This window comes from Xenopus tropicalis, chromosome 2, assembly GCF_000004195.4.
Source record: "Xenopus tropicalis strain Nigerian chromosome 2, UCB_Xtro_10.0, whole genome shotgun sequence".
NCBI classification, from domain to species: domain Eukaryota; kingdom Metazoa; phylum Chordata; class Amphibia; order Anura; family Pipidae; genus Xenopus; species Xenopus tropicalis.
In genome coordinates, this window is record NC_030678.2 from 41978757 (window position 1) to 42004293 (window position 25537).

At 40.1% G+C, this 25537-nt stretch overlaps 1 protein-coding gene across 2 annotated transcripts in view; it reads right to left on the minus strand.

Moving 5' to 3' along the window:
* Positions 1–830: 830 nt before the first annotated feature.
* limk1 (LIM domain kinase 1) overlaps positions 831–25537 on the minus strand; it is a 59240-nt gene continuing 34533 nt past the window's right edge. Inside the window, exons 2-15 of one of the 2 annotated variants that reach the window (XM_012957333.3) lie at positions 15831–15969; positions 14901–15010; positions 14333–14503; positions 13216–13321; positions 12988–13112; positions 10463–10646; positions 9279–9365; positions 7329–7460; positions 6212–6271; positions 5960–6025; positions 4820–4955; positions 3984–4039; positions 3665–3822; positions 831–3409 (exon numbers count right to left, since the gene is read on the minus strand). In XM_012957333.3, the coding sequence (XP_012812787.1) occupies positions 3247–3409; positions 3665–3822; positions 3984–4039; positions 4820–4955; positions 5960–6025; positions 6212–6271; positions 7329–7460; positions 9279–9365; positions 10463–10646; positions 12988–13112; positions 13216–13321; positions 14333–14503; positions 14901–15010; positions 15831–15969 (1693 nt within the window). In that variant the 3' untranslated portion in view covers positions 831–3246. 2 annotated transcript variants of the gene reach the window in all.

The window sequence follows — 25537 nt, forward strand, 5'->3', positions numbered from 1 at the left end:
TGTGATCATTAACAGATTAGCTGGGGATGTGAGATTTGGCCATAGCTCATGTACTGCTTAAAACAAATGTGCTCTGCAGATCTAGTCACTTTTGGGAATTGCCATTCCTAGGCACAGATACACAGGGAATTTTGTCATTATTTCTAAGCAAATGATAAAATTTTTTAAAAATGGTTTCCTTTTTCTCTGTAATACCTTAGGACTGTGCCGAATCCAAATCCAGCAACTGCTGGGAGACAGCTGAACCCCTTCCAAATCATGTATGTTATTGGCAATCATTTATTATAGCATCTGAATGTTTTGCCTGTTATTACATTACTGTCTATTTCCATCTTGGCCATTAAAATAATGGTTAAAATGAAAGCAATTAACCATTAAAATAATAGTTGTTGGGGGACCTGGCAGCCAAAAAACAATTGCTCTGTGAGTCTACATTTTTGTTACTGCAGGTATTGTACCTGTTATCCATAATGTTCAGGACCTAGTGTTGTCTGGATATTGAATCTTTCCGTAATTTGGATCTCCATACTTTAAGACTACTAAAAACAATTTCAGTATTAAATAAACCCAAAAGGATTGTTTTGCCTTCAGTAACGATTAATTATTCATTTTTAAAAAAAATAATTATTTGATTAAAATGAAGTCTATGATAAATGGCATTCCCGTAATTTGGAGCTTTCTGGATAACTGGTTTCCAGATAATGGGTCCCATACCTGAACTGCTGATGAACAAAAAGCTAAAAAAAATAAATTTAAAAATGAAGACCAATTGTCTCTGAATATCACTGTTTACATGATACTAAGATGTAACTGAAAGGTAAGTGACCCCATTAACTACTGAATTGTTTAATAACCATGTAGGTGGATACAATGCCTGAATGGAGGCAGTAAAGTAGACTACACAAAGAAAACATAATAAATAACATGAAATCTAAGCCACATTCTGCTTGCAGTTGGCACATAGCAGCACAGATAATACGCCCAATTGCAAGCCTGCACAACCCCAGATACAGAGTCGCAGCATGCAAAATCCTGAACCAACGTAAGGCAATCGTGTGGAATCTGCAACTTTTCTTCTGTGAAAATAAATGTGCAAAACACTGCAAATTATAGCAAATATCAAGATTTCCCATAGTCACAGGCAAGTGAGGAAGTATAAAGTACACTTTTATCAACTGGAATAATGCACTTTTTGCAGTTACACAACTGATAGGGGTAAAAGGGTATCCTTACTCATCTGTAAGCTATAACACACTTACACTCTCACCAGATTATCTCACAGGGCTATGGCACAGTTTTGATCATCACTTTTTTTGGCACCAATTCTGGCAGCCATTGTTGGTAGCAAGTAGGAAGTGCCAATGACAATCAAAATGCATCATGTACCATAGCCCATTAATTGTTTATGAACCTTAAAGCAGGTGAGTCTCTAACCATAACAACCATCAGCCAATGAGAGACAATATGGAGGCCATGGTACAGTATCTCAACACATTCACCCCCCAAGACATAAATGAATTCTGATACACATAGAACATACACTGTCTTTAAACATGACTGGAATTTGCTAAATAGATGTTATTTAGATAGTTAGGATGGATTCACAAATTCTGGCGCTTTGCACCTATAGAGCAGCCCCTTTGAAGGTAAAACCTGTAATCAGGATTCTTCTTTAGCCGGTAACAAGATTACAGATATAGGAAATTACCAATGTATCATTAATTCAGTCACAGTTACAAGAATACAACAGCAAACATAGTGAGGCTTTCAGGGGTATCTGGAAGAGAAAATTGGCACTGTCCCCAATTCGTACACTAACTGGCATTTAGACTGAGCCCCCTTGCCACTGTCCAAGCTCCCTCAAATGGAGCATCCCGACTGTCTGAGAACCACTGCCCTAGAGTAAAGGTGGTGGCAGACTTGCCAGTGATAATTTGGGACAAGTGTACTGCTTTATTACATATCTGTAAGACAGTGTCATTAAAGGGATACTGTCATCAATATGTGCCTGTAAACTGTAATAATGGCTGAATAATAAAAGTGTTGGACAAAAAAATAATTTTGAAACAGTAAAGAACACTACAGAAGTGTATCATTTAAAAAAGTGCTGATTCATAAATGAATTTCTAGATATATTTAAAACAAAACAGAAAAATGATTTTTTTATATAAAAGACGTTTCCAGCTACACTCCTGTAGCATGTAGAAGCCTAATATCATTGAACAGAAGGCCTGGCAAAGATAGGAAAGTTTAAAGCAGAGCAAACCAAATCACAGTATTTGTACATCATTTTATGAAAATTTTGCAATATTTAAGCCTATGTAAAAAAATAAATTGAATTATTTATAAATGGAAAGTATTTGATGACAGTGTCGCTTTAAGAAATGCAAATGACTTTTACCTCTTGGGATAACATTAATGGAGTGGGAGTGGGGTCTGAGACACGGTGAATTCCCTACGTTACAATTTAATTCAGCAGCAACAGATCTTGATGATATATTGTGACCTCATGTGCTGCTGGGCGTGGAAGCTTACAATCAAACAAACTAATTAACAATTATGAATGATATCCAAGCAACACTGCAGTGAAAGAAGTACCCCACACGTATAATGTGCATATAGTAAGACAGGTTTCTTCACAGTTTTCTTTACTCTCAGCCCCAGTGCATTGTGGTCCCATTCACTCCAATGTAACCCTGAGCCTACATAAAGCAATGGTTTGCAGAGAACAGACAGCAACACGAATAAGGTTGGGAAAGGTGAGAGGATATATACGGTACCTACAGTAAGGAAGCTATGTACAAAACGCTATCCACAACCAAAATATACATACAGCTATTTACACAAGGTGCAGGAGGCTTCTTTGCACAAAATGTCAAGAGAAGGTGGCGCCATGCAGGGAGGGAAGTGATGTAATGACGCCTGTACGAACTACAGAATTTGTTTCTGGTACTTTGAAAACTTTAAGTGCCCTAAAAATCAATCCTGGTTAATCTAAGCTAGCTCACCAGAAAAAAACATCAACCAGCACAACTCAGTAGGCACCCTGAGGAACTAGACGGGTTCTAGAATCTTTGGAAAGCCCTCCATGCTTCTGAGAAGTCAAACAGTTTCCAGCTCTGCACACAACAGATCCTCTTTGTTAGAACATGGGGCCACATCCCCACTCCGTGCAAGATAAGCAATGAGATCCCCATATACACAGTCTGGGGGGTGTTTATATGAAACCGTCCTCCATGGGTGGGGTTATTCGGGGATTTCGGGGTGCACGTGAAGTGTGCTATCACCCCTCCTGTAGTTCTCCCAGAAATTCCGTTCCAGTTGTTCAAGATGTGAACTGAGGGGCAGCTGAAGATTTAAGTGCCTAAGTAGGGAATCCAGCCAAAGCTGCAACTGTGAGAACCTTGGCCTGCAACAGAGCACAGGTAGAATAGAAGATTTTACTGCAGGGAACACACCTGACATGCTTCTATCACAGTGGGAATAAAAAAGACTAACTGATAAAACAAGACCAGCTACAAAGGCAGAAAATTACACACAGAAGTCTATGCTCAGATGTTCTATTATTGCTTGCCTATTCTATGTTTTATTGTGTGTCATTAATCTGATATGGGACTGCTAATCAAGATCAAACAAGACTGGATTTACAAGTTTTCCATTTTACCTCTTTTCAGGATCCAGGTCACAGCACAACACAGCACTGGGGAAAAATCCTGGTGGGCAATTTGGGGGGCAAAATCTATCCAAGAATGCACGGACATTGAGGCCAAAATCCATGGTGCGAGGGAGATAATCAGGGTCAGCATTTACGCGTCCAATTATCTACCAAAATGGAAAGAAGAAAATACAGTACTGAACTCTCATGTCACCAAATTTAAGGCAATACAAAAAGGGCCGGGATGGACGCCAACAACCAAGCACTTAGTGAACACAGAACCAATGAAACATGCAAAGAGTATTATAATGGGAACCAGCACAAATACCTCACAAATTACAATGCCACAGGAAAAGACATCCACAGATTCGTCGTAGCTTCTCCCTGCAACAAAAAACAGGATCTCAAGCATTTCAGCCAAGACAAAGCAAAGCCCTCAGTGACAGCGTTTTGTCAGGGTGAACAGAGAAAGTGGAAATAAAAGCCTTGTGAAGACACCATGTTTCTGTGGGCCACTACTAGTGTTCCAGGCCCAGACATAGATCTTAGCATTCCAAGTGCACAGGCCCAAACAGCCCCCACCAAAATATGTCCAGCAGTAGGTAGACACAAGGTAAATCTGAAATACAGTATATTTAGCTGAATGGTAAAGTTACCAAAAGGGAAAAGAGTTTGTATCGTACTGCCTAGCACACATTCACATGCGAAAGTCACCCTCAGGCCTGGACTGGCAATTTTTGGATTCTGGCAAATGCCAGAGGGGCTGCTGTAAGATGCCATAGACAGTCACTATTTTAACAGCTGCAATCAAAAGCCCCTTCTCACTTTTGATTACATCTGCTTGTTTGAGGAAGCTACCCAGAAGAACAGGTCAATGTTATGTTCCCAACTGTATGAATTCAAATACTGGACAATATCTAGCCTTGTAGCCAGCAGGCCAGATACCGGTAGGTGGACTGCCAATTAATCCAGCCAGTTTGTGGCTACCTAATGCTGGATCAGTGATATACTGAATTATTGGCCAATATAACCCATATAAACTGCTTTTCTGGCACCAGGGGCCAATAAAAGCCCATGCAGCATGATCCTTTATCTGCTCATACTGCTTTATAAGAGGTGTTGGTGTCTGATCTAAACAAATATATCATACTTCATATATTTTACCATTTATCATCTCCGGTGCCATCCAATAGGGATTCCCCACCACTGTGTAACGCTTCCTTCTGTCTTTCCGTAGATCACGAGTCTCATCTGTAACCAAACGTGCCAGGCCAAAATCTGCCACCACCAGACTTCCATCCTACAAAAGCAAAATTTGTAATTCAAGGGTACAACAATTTAGCTATCTGTTCTGAACTTTTTTCAAGTTCATAAAGCTGTTACTGCAATAAAACCGCAGCACAGTGACAAAAGCAACAGGTTCCCTACTTTTACTTTGTCATGTTGGTAAAGAAGAGTGGCCTCTTGTCATGAAAATATATAGTCTATACCAGTGGAAGGCAAACTTATTAGTCAACTGAGCCAAATATCAACAAAACAGTGACTGAAATTTCTTTTGAAAGCCACATTTTTTGCAGACTGTCATTGGTTCACTCGTGCATGAAATGAGCGAGCCTCCCCTACACTGCGTATCCCGCCCCCTGCCTGTGCTGCAACTCCCGTAGCCCAAAGACCACCCCCCTCCTGCTGATTTTTGCTACGGGCAACGAAAATGCAATCACGCTGTATGTGCGAGCCCGCACCTGGAAGAGCCGAAATCAAGGGGCTAAAGAGCCGCAGTTTGCCCACCACTGGTCTATACTAAATTTGGCCATAAAGTTGAAGATCTGCAGTCCCTTTTGATAGCATTTTTAAACATGCCAGATAGATATCTGACTGATTTTCAATTGGGCAGACCCTCAGTCAATAACTACTGACTCGGCCTCCATATACAGCCAACTTTTGTTTCAATGGGTTTTGAAAACAGCATCTCTCAGGGAAGAAAGCACCATTAGTCTTTGGAGTTTAAGTGTATTTTTAAATCAGCAGTACAAGTGCTGTTCTTTACATCACATCCAACCTTTTAGCCTACAGGGCCAAAATAGATGGGTTTCAATATTACTGTGAACTACAGGCCAAAATGGAAATACTACTGAATATATACATAAGGGTAGAAAGTCTCAGTAGCTCTATGTGCTCATGCCCCCGACTGTCAGCAAAGTAAACATAAATAATGTAAATAATATACATTTTCTGACCCATAACCCCAGTTTGTACCTGCTTACATATTTAACACAGACTTGCTGAAATGTGAAAACATCTTACCTCACGCACAAGACAATTATGAGAGTTCAAGTCCCGGTGGATAATATTCATAGAATGAAGATATGTCTAGGTAAGCAAAATATATTTATTAAAATAATTTTTAATATAACAGTATTATAACATCAGGGTACAGGAAGAACAATTGCCAACTGCAATCAAAATAATGGGACAGGCTCTTATCTGAGATCAGATAGGAATATGCTCAGTCATGAAGAGCTAATAAAAAATCCATTAAAATGCACTTGTACTCACCATTCCAGCTGCAATGTCTCTGGCAAAGCTAACCCTCTGGTTCCATGGGTAGTGTGCATCCTGAAAAATCAACATAAGAGATGAATCATCAACTACTTGGTACAATCTATACAGTATAAAAGACAAATATTTTTTCACAAACCAATGTTACCCTTTAATCAGTGTATTTACATAAAAAGTTTGAGCCCAGAGTACACAACTATGGTGTGCACGAACAATTTTGAGTGAAAACACTAAACTTTGTACTTATTTTAAACCACCCACTTACCTATCAACACACACTTTTTAGTGTGCATGCAGTTTTAAAAAGTTCTGCATGAACAAATATATGTTCTTCTCTATTTCTGTCACTGATCTTAAATATTATGAATGTACCCTATTCTGTATGCCACTTAGACTGCTGTAAACTGCTATTAACTATAGGTCCCCATACACGGGCTGATTGTAGCTGCCGATATCGATCCCTTGGACCGATTCGGCAGCTTATCGGCCTGTGTGGGAGCAGAAACGACGGCCATACCCGACCGATATCTGGCCTGAAATTGGGCAGATATCGATCGGGCAGGTTAAAAGATTCAGTCGGATCGGGGACCGCATCGGCTTGTGGATGCGGTCCCTGAACCGACTGCCCCATTGCCGCCATTATAATTAGCCTACAATACAATACAAAATAATGTAAATTGCAAGGTTGCTTAGAATGGCACATTACATTACATGAGTAGGTATTTGTCCCTTTTAAAGGACATGTCAACCCCCAAAATAAAACTGTCTAATAAAATAAAACACAATTTTAAGCAACTTTTCAATATTAATTCATTACACATTTGCAAAGGTTTTTAAGTTATTTGTATATATAATTGCTATTAAAAGCAGTGCTTGTCTGTCCTTTTCTATTCCCTGCCCTGGTAACTCTGACTTGCTTAAAATTATGCTTTCATTCATGAGGCAAAAAAAGAAAAAACTTTTTGGGTTGATATGTCCTTTAAATCTATGCAGGTCACAGGCTAGGGGACTTCCTAATGTATGAAGCACCAAAATCAAGTATTTAAGAAATAAATGGAATTGATCCCAGGCTATTTAGTGCTTGGGAAAAAGGCAATTTTAGAAGGGAACTCACCATGCTCTTTATAACTCTGCGCAAGGTTCCACCTGGGATGTACTCAGTGATAAAATTTAGCCTTTTGTCTTTGTATAGCACTCCAATAAACTTCAGCACATTGGGGTGCTCCAAGCACCTCATCACCTTCACCTACATCAGACAGAGACACAGATGGTTAGTAAAATCACGGGCAATTTCTGAATGCAGATACTATTACAATTAATGCTTAGAGGCTAAAGCATACGAACAGTATGTGCATCTATAGAAGTACCGATAAAGAACCAATATATGGCAACAATACAATTGCAACAATAGTATTTATTTCTACATGGGAAAATAAAAATGATTTTATATATGAGTTATTTTTAATTAATTTAAATAAACCCTTAGAACTATGGCATAGGTACTGTACAAATTGATATGTGTATTATGAGGCAAAAAAAAATGGCCGTGTTAATATTTTCATGTGATTCCTATTGTCATCATGAATTTATGGATATTTAATGTGGGGTTTATAAGTGTTAAATGCCCATAACAGTACCATGTGAATTAGGACTACACCTCTATAACAAGGCACCATAAAGTCTGGCTAAATAAAAATTATTCTGGCATATTAGGAAACAAATTGTTACCTAGGGGTGAGATTTCTCTGGACCAGGTACTTACATAAGGGAATTTTTTGAAGAAATCTGAAATCACATACTGACCCCTCAAAAGCAGTGTTACTTAGTCTCTCACTGGCATTGCTTCTAAATAATCATGGGTGCTCCTTCCATGAGGCAAAGTAAGAACCTTGCCCGAGGCGGCAAAAAGCTGCTTCCATTATGACAATATGTGGATCTTCTAAGCAGAGCATGTAATGCAGTCCCCCCTTTGACCCTCTCCGATGTTGAAAAGGTAAGGGATGCTGCCTTAGATGGCAGCAGCCCCAGGAACGACAATGTAAACAACCATAGAACAATTACAGGAGTCTCCATAATGGCTCCCATCAAACTTAGATTTGGCATAGAGAAGTGCTATGTAATTAAACTAGTAGTATACAACTCACTAGTAATGACTCAATAAAAGGTTTAGTAGAAAAGGACCACTGGAAGCAGTGTGGACAGAGTGTGTTCCTAGTTCCAAGTCAAAGACCATAACACAAACTGAGACTGAATGTGGCCGACGACCCCGACTAATAAATATGAAAACTTAAGTAAAACTTAACCAAGAAGTAGGTTATAAAATGTTAATGTAAATGTTTTAACCTTTATGTTTTTATTCAGTTAAGGTACTTGCACCTACACATACTACTCTGGGCTGAATTATAAATTGAAGCAGACTTGCACATAAAGAATAAGCACAGGCACAGTTTTAATATAGAGTGCTTTGCAATTATTCCCTCTCCAAAATTTTAAAGAAGCTGTGTTCAGTTCATAAAAATGTGCTAATGCAATAAGTGTCAAAAATCCAAAAGACTCGAAAAGTTAAAAGCAAAGAAAAATTTTCCACTGAAGGGACATTTGCCATTGACTTCCACAAGACCTCGACAGGTTTTAGGTGGACAGTTTTCAAATTCGAAATTGTCAGAAAAACAGAAAAAAACAGAAAAACATATAATAAAAGTTGTGACTTTTTTTCCTGTGACTTTTTGGGGGGTTTGAGACTTATTCATCATCAAAAACCCTGACCCGAAAAAGTTGTAGGGTTAGTAAATGCCCCCCCTTGCACAATAATGCATTCTTTTTACATTTTTGATATCAAGGGTAACAAAAAAAATCTATTTTAACATCACTCATTGCAAGCACATTTTAATGGATAAAAAAACTTTGCGTTTGCTGAAGCAACTCTATTAACTGATGCGTTTTAAAAAAAAACATGTTTTCCTGTGAAAGAATTACATTTACCTAGAGCATACAGCAGCTAATGCAGATAAAAAAGCAGGCAGGAACCAAACTTGCCTGAATTAAGCAATTAACTTGCACTAACCTCTTTTAAGAAGGTTCTTTGTGTTTCTTCATCAAACCTAATTAACTCCTTCATTACCATCACTTCCCCAGTCACCCGGTGAGTAACCTGCAAGGGGGTTAGAAATCAGAATATTTAATAAAATGCAACTCTAGGGGAAAAAATTACAGCAACTTACAGAAACAGGCATGGAAATAGTTGGCTGTGATCAGTGATAAACACTAGCAGGCTGAAGCACACTGGCCAGGCAAGGTCACCAAACAAGCAGATCTTTTCCCCATCTGTTGTGCTAATCCAATCGTGGACCCTAAATATCAAAAAAATTATGCAGCTGGCCTACGGGGACCTGATGGGGTTTTCAAACCTGGCTGGGCAGCCAGATGGAAGGCTCCCATACAAACATCAATTAGTTGCTTACTGGAGGAGCAGGGTCTACCTGCTGATTGGTTGCTATGGGTTACTGCTCCTGGGGAAACTTAGCACCTTTTATTACATAACCACCTTAGAATGCAAGCCAATGCTGTGGCCATGTGGTAATTTGAATAGTTGGGGAAAACATTCAGATGATACCAACTAACAGGCCCGGATTTGTGGCGAGGCCACAAAGGCCCGGGCCTAGGGCGGCAAAAATGTAGGGGCGGCATGCCGCCCCGCCGCAATGAAATTGTGAAATTTTGCTCCCGTACGGAGCAATGGGGATTCCTCCCCACTGCTCCGTATCGGAGTTTAAATGGGCACGCATGCGCCCTGCGCGGCGGCGGGGAGAGGGTTGTACGGGGAGAGAGAGGTTTGTTTGCGCATGAGCACGCAAGGAAGGGGGTGGGGGCGGCCTCGGGGCGCCCGGATTTGAAATCCGGCGCTGCCAACTAAGCCACAGTGTGCTGGAAGGAGCTGACAGAAAAGATGGATTGCTTATGTAACAGAAAATTCCACATTATCTTTAATGTCTAAGAACAAAAAAAAGAATGAATTAAAATATTAAAATATGAAATGCAAAAAAATGCCCCAAATCACTTCCATTGCTGGCAATGGGGAGCATTTTGAGTAGGGAAAAACAGTGCACAAAGCACTATTTGATGTTCTTCTAAGCATGCTTAGTTTACTTTCCAGCTAAGGAGCAGTGATAGGAAAATACTTTAAGGATACATCTTTATAAGTCAGAGAACATTATTATTACTGCCATGTAGAAATACCAAGTTATTCACCTTTATAGCTTGACCAAAGCATCCCCTTCCCAGCACCTCTCCTGGCATAAGATCTGAGGGTCGGAAGATACGGTGGACACCAGTGACAGTACGGACAGACTCAGAGCGGCTCATGTCTCTGCGAGAACAGGAAGGTGATCCCACGCAGCTGGATCCAGGTGACCTGTCTATACTACAGCTGCGCCTTAAATATAGATTAGGAGTGGGCAGAAAGTAAGTTTCCATTTTATACTTTTGCAAAACTCTGACACATTCAGTAAGCTGCCCACTTGCAGGGGAAACTTTTGGCGAGCTAAAAATTCAACCTACATACTAAAAAATTTGAATCATTAAAGGATAAGTAAACCTTAAAAAACTATTGTAAAACTGCTCAGAGTGCTATAAGCACTTTTGCAATTTACAGTCATTATTTTTTCAGTTTCAGAGCTATTTAAGTTTTTACTAATTGTCGCTATAATAAATTTTGTAGCAACAGTGCAACCTGCTGGTCAAAGAGATATCCCTTCAGAAGGAAAACAGAAGTGTTCTGATGTTGCTCACAAAAGAGTCCAGTACTCTCAGAGTCCTTCATGAACAGAGCAACACCAGAACACTTCTCTTTTTTTCCAACTGACCAGCAGGTGGTGCTGTCACAAAATTCATTATAAAGGCAGTTAATAAAAACTTAAATAAAAGCAGCCTGAGCAATTTAACATTAGATTTTAATGTTTACATATCATTTAAATCAGATTCAAATGGCATGTTCTTACTAAACAATGCTTATTACTATTATTATCTGAGCATGGCAATCACAGAGTTATGAACTTTGATACAGCAGGTTCCCTTTTCTAACCACCATCACTGACTGCTAATAGCTAATGTTTCTGGATACTCACCTTCAAAAGAATTTAGTAATAAAACAGTGACTGTGATATTCAGTTTTTTAATTATTTCACTTTTTGTTTAGCAGCTCTACAATTTGAAATTTCAGCAGCTATCTGGTTGCCAGGCTAAAGTTTACTGTAGCAACCAGGCAGTAGTTTGAATGGATGAGGGCCAGAATAAAAATATCAATAATGAAAAAAATGTCTGCTATTAAAATGAAGCCTCAAAGAGCAATAACATTTTATAACATTCTATGATGAAACTTAAAAAGGTTAAACTACCCCTTTAAAACCTTTCAATGGCCCTAATATAAGTATATAAGACTCTACCCCCTCTCATTTTAAACACATATATTTTATTTCCAACTGACCAAAGTTGCTATTATTATTATTGCTAGCTAGAAAAGAAATTAACAGTAAGAGGACAGGGGGTCAGATTATACAGGCTATCAGGTGTTTGCCTTATGTACAGGACAGGCACCAAAAATCAGGAGAAATGAATTAATATAGAAAATAAAGAACTCACCTCTGGTAAAGATACAATAAAAGAATTGCTACAAAAGCAGAGAGAGGGGAAGCTTTAAATCTGCCTGCCTGCTGCTGTGGGATGTAGAATAATTAACACTACGTTGGTCTGTGGCTTGTGGTCTTATGTGCGTAAATATGAGCAAAAGTTCTGAATATGTCCTTCACAGGAGAAATATGTGGCAGTTCTGAAATTTCCAGTCTATATTTAGAACCTTAACACTCTTTATAAATATCTCAATATCTTTAAATTCACTTTTTCTGTTGTTGGCGGATAAGGACATATTTACACTACATGTTTAGATAGGAAAAATGCTATTCAAGTTATACAGGTATTGGATCCCTTATCCAGAAACCTGTTATCCAAAAAATTATTTCCTTTTTCTCTGTAATAATAAAACAGTACTGTCTACTTGATTCTAACTAAGATATAATTAATCCTTACTAGAGGCAAAACAAGCCTTTTGGGTTCAATATTTAAATGATTTTCTTTATCCGGAAAACCCCAGGTCCCGAGCACTCTGCATAACAGGTCTCATACCTGTAGTATGCAAAAAATGTAAGACAGCTGGCTAGCGAAACTTCCTGATGCAGAAAAATATACATATTAAGCCCTGTGGGGTAAAAAGAAGGTATTTTTACAGGGCCAAAATAGCTTCATTATTTACATTCCATTTAAATGGGATTTATGGAAATAGAGGTGCTGAGTGTGCAAGTGTTTTCTCTTATTGCATATTCGATAAGGTCTGCAAACATGTTACTATATTATATTGCCGTTTCATCCTTGCCTAGGATCCGATTGTCTCAGGCTAACTGTATACAACCATATTTGTCATTTCCCACAGCTGTAGTGTTATAATCCAGAGGGTTAGCCAAGGGTACTTTGGTACAATGTTAGAGAGACATGTGTAGTTAAACAGCTTTACACAGACACAGCTATATTATAACTCCCAATGTTTGCCAATAACCTGTACAAAGAGATTTAATTGTGCCATGTTGAAGTGCAGGAAAAACTTCTAATGGCCAGTTAAGAAACTATAACATTTATAAAAGACGTGGCTTTTGTGCAATTTCTGAAAGAGGTGCAGACCATTAACACTGTCAAAGACAAATCTCACGATCAGAAAAGTTCCTTACATTATTGGCCTTTGCCGCCTCACTGTAATCTCGGTGCAAGGGCTCGGCAATGTGGGGGTCTCGTGAGGGTCATGCTCGATAGTCAGCTGCAGAAGGCGGCTTGTTTCCTGTATCAGAACATCAATCTACAAGGAAAATTAAGGAATACAAGGAAAATTATGAAATGCAGAGAATGAAGGATTAATTATTATGTTACAAGAAATACAATGGACATTAATTATTAATTACCTCATCCAAGGGAACACTACGAATTGGGGTACCATTAATCTCAAGGATTCGATCTCCAATATGGATTGTGCTTTGGATGTCAGGACTCAAACAATCTGTATCAAGCCTACACACAAAAAGAAAATGAGAACAAAAATCATAGTAGCCACATACTGAAAGCACTTGTGCCTAACCCTTCAAGTGTGATTTGGGGGATTAAATACAGGGCTCCTTATAGCAGGGATCCCCAACCTTTTATACCCGTGAGCCACATTTAAATGGAAAAAGTATTAAAAAGGTTGCTGGGGGTGCCAATAAGAGCTATAATTGGCTACTTTATAGCCCCTATGTGGACTGGCAGCCTACAGAAGGCTCTGTTTGGCATTATATTTGCCTTTTATGCAACCAAAACTTGCCTCCTTACCAGAAATTAAAAAATAAGCAACTGCTTTGAGGCCACTGGGAGCATCCAAGGGGTTGGGGAGCAACATATTGCTCACGAGCCACTGGTTGGGGATCACTGCCTTATAGCAATACGGCCAACAGCACTCTTGGACTGCATGTGCTGAATATGGCACAACTCTTTAAGCTCCATTCTGCACACCATGGCACTAAAGCCTATAAGTGTATAGTTTGTGCATTCCTTCTCTAAATATTTATAATTATAATCTGTTAATAAATGGGAGCTGCCAAACTGCTTTTTTCAGCAAAGGTGTTCTCCAAAAACCCCACTTATTCACAACTACAAGAACAAATATGCAGAAAACCAATATTCTATGTGTCTAGTGTACAGGCTTTCACACATTACTGTCTATTTCAGTATGTAAGCTTACTGATAAACAGGGTACCATTTCAATTAAATGCAAGAAAATAGCAAGAGGGCATCTGTATAGCATCAGTAGCAGAAGATGATTATTTCTGTTTAATATGGAATCTGGTTAGACAATTACATTTTATGGAATAAGAAAAACAACAGATAGCACTTACAGTTATATGGTTAAAAATAAACATATGATTGGTTGCTATGGGTTAATAGACCTGACCAACCATTGTGCTTATTATTAAATTACCCTGTGTTTACAAAGCATATATCTTACATATGTTTATTAGGCTCCTGGAAAGTGCCTTGATTACTTACTGACTGACTCGCACAGTGTGAGAGTGCTCTGCGCATGATGGCGTGATAGAAACAGACAAGCCACGTTTCCCATCTGAGGCTGGGAGAGACACAAGCGTGACTGTATGAGGTGATCGAGAACCCGGGGAGTCAATCACTGGAGTTACAGAGAACTGATAGTAACAAGGCCCACTAAGTAACACAGACAGAAATAGAGAGAGACATATTAGTCTGGGCATCATGCTAAGTGCTCTTGGACTACTATTATTGCATGATAATTACTGTATAACAATTCTGGCTTAAACAAACAAAACTGCAGAAATTCTGTTATTTACAAACAACTGCTCATAACAAGTGATTTGGTTGCTAGGGTCAGTGACCCCATTTAAAAACTGCATATAGCCAAATAGGCAAAACATTGAAAAACAATAAAACATGAAGACCAACTGAAATGCTGCTAAGAATGCGCCATCATGCGCATTTTATAGCACACTAAAAGATAACTACCCCTTTAAAAAGGTTAGAAATTTATTTACAGAAGACAGTTGTGAGAGAGAAAATAAGAGGAGCTGGCGCCTAGTGACCTTACCAATAAAGCTTGGATCTTTCCACCAGGGCATATGTCTCTCCATCCCCAATGTAAGCTTTACATCGGGAGCACATGAAGCATTCTGGGTGGTACTTGTGCTCCCCTGCTACCTGTCAAGAGAAAAATTCCAGATAAGGCAAATGTCATAGGCAGAGGGTGACTTTTTTTGTTTGGGGAGGCTAAATATGGGCATATACAGAGTGACCTAAAGCTAATGTGAGACTTAGTGGATTCGGAATATCTCCCTAACCCTGCATCTGCGCCTTGATTGGTCAGTTTTACTGTCTGTCAAGAGAGCTGTGCTCTGATTGGAGAAGGTACAAGAATAAAGATCCAATCAGAGCACAGGAAGGAGGAATGCAAGGTTTCCCCAATGTTAAAGGTTCCAGAGCAGTGCAGAAATGGAGTGAGTTTTTTATTTTTTTTTATTTTAAGGTGCCAAGCAGGTTTGAGGAGGCTTAGCCTTATTGAACATCTGCCTATGGAAAAAGCAATTATTATGTTTTTTCCCCTCAGTGAGTCAAAGAATCAGTGTTTCAATACCTGCAAAGCTCTAGCTCTTGCTGAAATACAACTTCCTTTAAACCACATAGTGCTTAGTGGAGGATGGAAATTGTAGTTTAGTATTTACCACTGTTTTAAAATAGTTTTCTGGCACAGTGGAGTTTTTAATTCTTGCTTACAGAAAGTCACACAGATCTAAAGTGCAAGCAGTCCCGGACTGGCTATCTGAGGATTCTGGCAAATACCAAAGGGGCTGCTATAAGGTACCATAGACAGTCACTATTTAGTGGTTTGGAGGGGGCTGTTAGTGCCTCTGTACTTGAAATGCCAAGGCCTATTGTTATTCTCAGTGCAAACCTGTATGAAAGTAAAGAAAGAATGCATTATATGTCTTTTGAAGATAATGGCACACTTCTGGGAACTTACCATGACTAGGCCTTTGGTGATATTTTCAGAACAGCCTTGGCACATGCCCCCAAAGCGTGCCCAGTAGTGCTTCTTGCAGAACAACCTCCCATCCTTCTCGTAATATCGGTGGGACAAGGACACACCGCAGTCACTACATCTGAAATAAGTAAAAAGAAATGTGAGTACTTATGGCGAAGCACGTTATGGCTAAATTATTTTGTAATATACAGCATGTAGCACATTTATCTATACCACCTTAAGAGCAAATAATAATTTTGATATAGCTGTGAAATATTCAAATCAGGTTTCTTTAAACAAAACCAACTTCCTGTGAGGAAATAACATTTCTACAAAAGGGGAACCTGCCTGAAAAAAGATAAGCAGCGGGCTACAATGAAACAAATTGAATAGGTAAGTAAAGTAAATGAGGAACTGCCTTTATGCTGTACAGATCAAGCACCGGTTCCTTTCAATAGATAGTAGCATATACAGATTGGGAGGACATCTTCCAGAGGCAGTTGTCTAGCTTGGCAGACCCACTAGAATAGGTGGTTGTTTAACGCACTGGTATCCTAACCCCAATTGGTTTTAACCACCTGCTCTCTGACTCTGGTGCAAACATTAGCTACTAAAAAGTGAGGGGCTCAGCTGTGTGATGCTATGGCATTAGATATATGTTAAATAGCCCAAGAGGTAAAATATGGGAATGGCCCCATCCATCCTTGAGCTGACTGCAGGATAGAGGGATCACCATCCATTATACTTTACTGAATGTGGATGCAACGTGTAAATATGAGAACAAATGGAGACTATAACAGTAATTTTCATCCAGGTACAAAGGGAGTTTAAACAGAGGGAAATGTTTAACTCCTGCAGTGCCACACATACACACAAATACCTACTAGGTACAGAGGTCTAACTGTATGTTCTGCTTTGGGCTGTTCTCCTTAACTGTTTTCATAATGCACTGTTTTCTATGGGAAGTGTAGAGCTGGTTGAAGGAGCTTTAGCCACCTGGGGGAGCACATGTTCCATGACCGCAGGCAAATCCAACACAGCATTGAAAAATTCCAGCAGCTCTTTTAGCTGGGATGAAAAGTTCAGGGATGAAAGTTCCTGGTTGGAACTGAAATGTCGGACAAATAAAGAACCATGCTTCAATATTTCCTGTAAACGTTTTTATTCATCTAATAATGTAGCTTTTGAAGTCCTGTGAGTGCTGGCTTGCATTGCAGTTATTGGGTGCACACCAGGATATTTTTTAAAGATTAAAACATTACTTTTATTTAAACATGCTGTTAAAACAGGCCTGTTTTAACAGCATGTTAAATAATTAGATACACATAATTAGACACATGGATTAGACACATGGAGGTGGATAATTAGACACATGGAGGTAGCACCCAGGTGACTTATATTACGGGTTTGGTGTGCTGAAAATTTTGTGGACTGTATATATATATATATAAAACTGCAATAGATAGGCACTCACGAAAAAAAGGAGAAAATCTCTTGCCTGGGTGCAGTCCGAATGTAAATGCATAGATATTCAGAGGGAACTGGACCGCTTCACACAGGACTTATGAAAACAAAAATGTTTATTGTAGCAACATAACAAAGACTGACGTTTCGGCTGGATAACCAGCCTCTCTCAATATATATATAAAGAACGAGTTCTGCATACACAGAGGCTTAATGCAAAAAGTGTTTACTGAAAAAAAATCCAACGTTTCAAACACAGACGGTGCTCTTCCTCAGGGACAATAGAAAGGTAAAAGCAATAGCCATGATGTTTCAAGAGCATAAATGTAAAAACAATGTTGTGTTTCAAACATGTAACTAATAAAAATATGTTACAAAAAGTGTTGCTTTTAGGAGACATCAAGTGAAGCATAATGAAAGAGGACAACCACAGTAGGACTCACCAGAGAAGTTTAGAGAGAACGGACTTTGGTGGGCGATCGAAGTCCATTTTCTCTTAACGTCTCTGGTGAGTCCTGCTGCGGTTGTCCGGTTTCATTATGTCTTGTTTCAAAAATATGTATATTATTAGCAATTAGCCCTACGGTTTGACCTTTTACAAGCTGGCCAGCAGTATTTTTAGCTTTTACATCTCCTCAGAAATGAGTGTACAATCCACCAACATCTAAAAACAGCCATCATGTGTTGGGCTGAGGGTTGGATCTGCTGCTCTCAGCCTATGAAAATGTTGTGAAAGAAGGCATTTTCAGAAGTGATCCCCACTCAGCTTCACTTTCGTTTATCGAATCACCTAAGGGAGGGGATCTGCTTCTCTCAGCCTGCAAAAGTAAGGCAGGCTGAGAGCAGCGGAGCCTACGCTCTGTATGCCCTCAGCTTAATATGTTAAAATACACTCTGGGTATGCATGACATGACAAATAATGGCTTTTTCACAAAGCTAGCCATTTAGGCTGATGCCACACAGGGCTGATTCTTGGCTTCCGGAAAAAGGCAGGCAGAGAATCAGCCCCTCTGCTGGCATCAGCCTCCTACGTTGCCTGCACCTGAAACTAGTCTGGGGGCAGGCACACGAGGCAGATATTGGCTCTGAAATGCAAACTCTTGTCTTTCTTTAACGATATCTGCTGCATGTGCCTGCACCCAGACCAACACAATGGTGCAGGCAAGGTAGGAGGTTGATGCCAGCGGAGCGGAGCCAGCCCACGGCATGTGCTTAATACAGTAATTGACCATTTCTCTTCCTGTCAGGGAATTTTTTTTTTTTTTAACCAAGATTTGTAACTTGTGCAGGGAGCCAGGGCTGCTGACAGAAAAACAGTGTCTCTGCTATACATACTGCTACTGCACAATGTTACTGGCGAATGTAAGCCACCATCACATTTGTCATGGATCCTTCAGTATGTTTTCAAGTCATTGATATAATTGTGGCTGAGACACACCCGCAGCCAGCGGCTGAATGGAATGCTCCAGCTAACCATCAGCAAAGAATCAATGATGCTAATGCAAGCACGCTTCATGACTAAGGGACTGGGTTCAGGAAAAATCAATGCAGTTGTATAACACCATGCGCAGCAAAGCAAAGTGATGGCATAGCTTTAAGAGACAGTACTCTCGTACCATTGTCTTGGTTCCAGTAGGGAGGGGGTGCAGGCCGACCATGATTTACACTGGGATTCGGAGTTCCTGCAGCAGCTACTGCATGCTAATTGCCCACCCACACACAACAGGCACCTAATGGCAATTGTGCTGGACTCAAGACTCCGTTTAATCCCTAAATGATGCCTAATCCTGCAGCAGGTGCCAAAGACATCAACATGCAATGGGGCAAACCCCCCCTCCAAATTAAAGGTGCTGTTCACCTTTGCGTTAATTGTAAGTATGATGAAGAGAGTAATATTTTTAGGCAATTTGCAATTGGTATTCATTTCTTATCACTTTGTGTTCAGCAGCTCTCCAGTTTAGAATTTCAATTATTTGGTTGCTAGGATCCAAATTATCGTAGTAACCAGGGAGTGCTTTGAATGAGAGACTGGTATATGAATAGGAAAGGGCCTGAATATAAAAATAAGTAACAATAAAACTTCAGCCTCACAGAGTAATAGTTTTTTTGGCTGCTCTCCTCCCCCCCTCCCCTTACACATAGACAATTGAGCTGAGCTTGTCAAACACTGGCTGGTTTGTGATTGGGCATATTTATTCACTTGGGAGGCATTTAAATTAAAACTCGGAAGAGGGGAACAAACATGGATGCTCCGTGGGTCTGTAATTCGTGCTAAAATACAGTGAAACCTCAAATTTAAGTACCCTGAGTTAAAGTTTTCCTTCATTTTACTTTGTTTTTTCATGGTCCCACCAATTTCAATGAATTTCAATGGGTGCTTTCCCCTGATTTCAAATAATGTTTTCCCGGGTTTTAAATAAAAACCCTCAGCTCCCTTCATGTATCTTCCACCTAAGCGAAGGCCCATCCTAAGAAAGGGAGTCGCACTAAGCAGGTACCTCTTCTGCCTACATATAGTCCAAGCTCTCCTGCCGCCAACAGCGCTTGTCACCCATATGATGGGCTTGTAAACCTGTAGCAGTGACATAAGCAAAGGGTCCCTTATTTCTTACAATGCCTTGCATGCTTCTTCACAGGTCTGTTATCAGCTGCAAACAGGAAGCTGTTGAACAGGAAGTGCAAAGAATAAAAATAGGGCCAATACTGCTTTCAAAAGCAATTATATTTATAAATACCTTTAAAACCATTGCAAATGTATATGTATGTATGTATGTATGTAAGTTGCTTCAAACTGTATATATATTTTTTTATTGTGTAAATTTGTGGAGATGGGGGTGTACAGCTCTTCAAATCAGCAGAACAGAAGCTCCCTAGGTGGAGAATAAAGCAAAATTATCGTCGAAAAACGTTAAACGAAACACGAAAATGCTGAATTCCTCAGGGAAAGACATTTTGTCATCTCTCGTATTTACAGAATAAAGCTGTCACGGGCTTCTGCATTGTTTTACAGACTACCAGCCCTTGGGTAAAGATTTTAATAGCGTTGCACTGATGATTGTTTCATGAAAATGAAATTGCATTGAGGTGTTCAGCATTCGGCGAGGGCAAGAACACAGATTGTGTATTCTATATGTTACTCCCTGACAGGCACAGTGTCAGCCTCAGTGCAGCTACATAGAAAATAATGAGGGCTAAACATATTCTTGTGTAGAAGTCTCTTAGGAATCCCTGCCTGTTGCTGCCAGTTGTTTCTAATTTCAGTTATAATTTACATTTTCTAGACTCCGCCCCACACAAACTTTGTTGATGAAAATGTACCAGGTTTTTAAAAATAATAAACCTAAAGTGACAGTCAAGTTCTGCATCACTCATAGTTAATGAAAACAAGTGCTTAAGCACAACACATCTTTTAATTCCTACACTTTGCCATACCATGCGTGGGGCGCAATGCACAATGTTTTCTTTCAGATGAAATATCATGTGATGAATCTGCTTAGCCAAATGACCCTGGAAAATTTTTCCAGATATAGTTAGCTTTAGGCTATTGTTAAAAGGACATTTAAAGGGACAATGGTAGCGAGCTGCACCCCAAAATTCTTTAAAGTACCCCTTAAGATGACTGCACACAGGCAGCTTTAAGCTGCCAACTCGTCCCTTTCAGACCAACTTGACAAAAAAAAAGACAGATATCTAGTGGTCAGGTTTGAAAGACCTGTCAAGTGAGGGCCGCATCAGTGTGTTGACACAGTCCTCTTCAGATGGGCCTGTGTAGGCACAGGCACAGGGGGTCAAATGATGGTATCAGTCCAACTAGGTCCAGTATGTAGTTGGCTAAACCAGGTAAAGATCTGCCTCTCAAAACAAGAAGATCTTATGTGTATGGCCATCTTTACATTCGTGGGGATAAATGTGAACACTACAAAAATGGTCTTAACATCACTGTAATGGTTCTTTAAAAATTTAATGATTAATTACTGTAATAAGGCTCCCTCTACCCTCCCTCTCCCTCTCATGTACTGCGGTATATTACTGCTGCTATTAGCAAGTAATAGGAGTAGGGAGAAAAGGAGTACAGTTTGTCACACTGTCTATGGGTCAAATCATCCAAAGTCACCCTCCGTGAGATTTGCCTGGAAATGCACACAACTACTACTAATCCAGCACTAATCCCTGATTATTATATTAGAAGCTGAAATAACACCATAAAATAGTAAAGAATATTCAAACAAAGGGAAACTTAACTTTAGAACTCTTGGAATCAAACTGGACTTGGAGGTGTGATATCTCTTTTCATCCCACTTGCTATGTTACTATGTTTAAAGGGGAGGTTTGGATGTCATTATCTGTATTTAGCCCATGTAGAGAGAGAAGATACACAATTAAATTAGACAGCTGTCTATAAACAGTTCCCAGACAGCTGACTACAGAAATGAACTGCTCTTCCAACCATTAATAATTTCCTTCACTCATGTGACCTGCTGTTTGCTGCATTTGTCTGCTCTCCACATTACTTTTTGGGAGGCTGGGAGTGGGGTTAGATGGTGATTAAGCAGTGAAATGCTTAAATAAGTAGGTCACTTACATAATTACAGACGACTTTAGCTATCAGCAGAAAAACAGCCACATCAATAATATTCCTCCCACAGCCAATGTTGTGGAGGGCACAGAAAACTCTGCATGCACATGTAATTCAGCTTTTGCTCAGGCACACCAGTGTTTGAAAAATGCCCTCAAAAGATAATTACGGAGAATCCTCCTCCCAACCCCACCCCCACCCAAGTAGCAGTTAGATTCAGGACACATTACTTTCTCTAGATCTGTTGCCCTCTGCTTATGGAAGGACTTGGCTGAAGAAAATTTGAGAAAACAACTGGACATGGCTGAAACCAAGAAGCTCATATAGTCATTTACAAAAAGGGTCAACAAATTGACCCCCCCCAATAAATTTGGATTTGGTTGCCCTTAAAACTAGCTAAACCATTGTTACTTCAACTTTCTGGCATCAGAAAAAGAATCTTGGTGTAACGTAGTTTGAAAAATCAAAATGAATTGAAATTTTAGCCTATTTTGATTTTGAGCTAAAGATTCTTACACACAGGTGTTTTAGGATGTGTTTCTGTGTGGTGGCTTTTTGAGGAGTTTCACCGAGCAGGAGCGTAGGGGTTAATGGAGACCATTATTTTCCATGGTGGATGTACTAACAGGGTAGAGCTGGGCGGTATGACCAAAAATTTATATCACGGTATTTTTCAAAATTATATCGGTGTCACGGTATTTGACGGTATTTTTTTTCCATGCATGATTAGGTGTTAACCCCATTTCCTAATAAATTAGAGAATAATTACTGCAGTATTGAAAATCAGAGTCAGGCAAGCGAAGGATCGGCAACAGAAAGTCGTAAGGTAAATCAGGCAGGCTTAGTTTCCCAGGCAAGGCCGCAGACAACATAGCACAGGAGGAGGCGTTTGATAGCTTTAAATACCCCCCACGCATGCGCAGAACCGGCGCCGTCAGCGCGTCACGGACGTGCACGCTTTGACATGTACGTGCGCTTTGACGCACGCGCACCTGGACGCGCGTACGCAATGTGCCGCGGACAACGGGACGCGCGCGCACGCGAGGAGGCACGCGAGACCGGGCCGCACGGGTGAGTACCCTGACACCCCGGTATTGCGGTATCTGAAAAATGAATATAGTTTTAAAAAAAAACACCGGTATTCGGTATTAAACGGTATATCGCCCAGCCCTATAACAGGGTCAAGAAAACGCTCTGGAACACATCTAAAAATGCCTGCGTAAGGGCCCTAAATCCACATCTATGAATCCCTCCCCAATCAGTGAGACTTACATAGAGCCAATGCCAGCATAATGGGCCTAAATCCAGGGCTGTGGAGTCGGAGTCGAGGAGTCGGAGGCAATTTTGGGTGCCTAGAGTCGGAGTCGGCAAAAAATGAACCGACTCCTACTAAATTTAAATGGGAATAAAAAAAAAAAATAAAGCAAGTTTAAATGTCCCAATTCACAAACAGTCATAATTAATTACTTCTCTGCTATAAGAATAAAGCCCAATGCACGCAGTGCATAAACGAACACGTCGAGTGACCATGAAGCTTTTCATTGGCTGTATGCTTCACTCAATGGGACGTAACACACAGTTACGGTGCGGCAGCTCCACTGCGTCGGGTTCCTCTGTTACAGGGAACACAATGCCCACTGGGAACCCAGCCTAACTCTCACTGATAACTAGAAATACCTGTATACGTGAAGGGAATGGATAGTCCATAGTTTAAGACTGAAGCTTTAAAACATTTGAAAAACTGCTGTAATTCAGCAACTAATTTAGTTGCCTTTTATGAGGAGGTGAGTAGGAACCTTGATGCTGGAATGGCAGTTGATGTCATCTACTTGGACTTTGCTAAAGCGTTTGATACAGTACCTCACAGAAGGTTAATGATCAAATTAAGGAATATTGGCCTAGAACATAATATTTGTAATTGGATAGAGAACTGGCTGAAGGATAGAGTACAAAGAGTGGTTGTAAATGGAACATTTTCTAATTGGACCAGTGTGGTTAGTGGAGTACCGCAGGGGTCAGTCCTTGGGCCTTTGCTGTTTAACTTGTTTATTAATGACCTGGAGGTGGGCATAGACAGTATTGTTTCTATTTTTGCTGATGACACTAAATTGTGCAAAACTATAAGTTCCATGCAGGATGCTGCCGCTTTGCAGAGCGATTTGACAAAATTAGATAACTGGGCAGCAAACTGGAAAATGAGGTTCAATGTTGATAAGTGCAAAGTTATGCACTTTGGTAGAAATAATATAAACGCAAACTATCTACTGAATGGTAGTGTGTTGGGGGTATCCTTAATGGAGAAGGATCTAGGGGTTTTTGTTGATAACAAGTTGTCTAATTCCAGGCAGTGTCATTCTGTGGCTACTAAAGCAAATAAAGTGCTGTCTTGTATAAAAAAGGGCATTGACTCAAGGGATGAGAACATAATTTTGCCCCTTTATAGGTCCCTGGTAAGGCCTCACCTTGAGTATGCAGTGCAGTTTTGGGCTCCAGTCCTTAAGAAGGATATTAATGAGCTGGAGAGAGTGCAGAGACGTGCAACTAAACTGGTTAAGGGGATGGAAGATTTAAACTATGAGGTTAGACTGTCGAGGTTGGGGTTGTTTTCTCTGGAAAAGAGGCGCTTGCGAGGGGACATGATTACTCTGTACAAGTACATTAGAGGGGATTATAGGCAGTTGGGGGATGTTCTTTTTTCCCATAAAAACAATCAACGCACCAGAGGTCACCCCTTTAGATTAGAGGAAAGGAGTTTCCATTTGAAGCAGCGTAGGTGGTTTTTCACGGTGAGGGCAGTGAGGTTATGGAATGCCCTTCCTAGTGATGTGGTAATGGCAGATTCTGTTAATGCCTTTAAGAGGGGCCTGGATGAGTTCTTGATCAATCAGAATATCCAAGGCTATTGTGATACTAATATCTACAGTTAGTACTAGTGGTTGTATTTATAGTTTATGTATGTGAGTGTATAGATTGGTAGGTGTGGGTTAGGTGTGCTGGGTTTACTTGGATGGGTTGAACTTGATGGACACAGGTCTTTTTTCAACCCTATGTAACTATGTAACTATGTAACTATGTTAGCTTAAACTTTAAACATGACTATGGGATTCTAGGGAAATCATTAGGAGTAGGAGTATAGATAAAATTGTCTATCAGTTTATTATCAGTTCAGTCGTGTTTTAAGTGCCCCTTCCTGGATGTATAAAATACATTAGCACAGTGCTGTCCAACTTCTGCTGTGCCGAGGGCCGGAATTTCTCGCGCATACATGGTGGAGGGCCACTAATGGAAGCCAGTTTTGACCACCCCCCCTTTTAAACCACACCCACTTCAAACCACACTCATTTTATCACAAGGGTGGTAGTGCAGTAAAAACCCAAAGGCTTGGTCCTCACTGCAGGGATATCAACCATCATTCATATGTGAAAAAATTATATTATGTCATATTAAGACACACCCTAAAATCCATATGACTCCTCCTCCCCTGTGGATAGCACAGCAACCCCCAGCGTATAATTACACACCTTAGGGACCATTTAATGACTATTTCCAACTGCTAACAAACTCCCAGAACAAACCCCTGCCAGGTTCACCTCCCACAGGCACCATAGGGTAGAAAGAGTATATGGCACACACAGGCAGCACTCTGCCTGCCCTACGCTACCTGTGT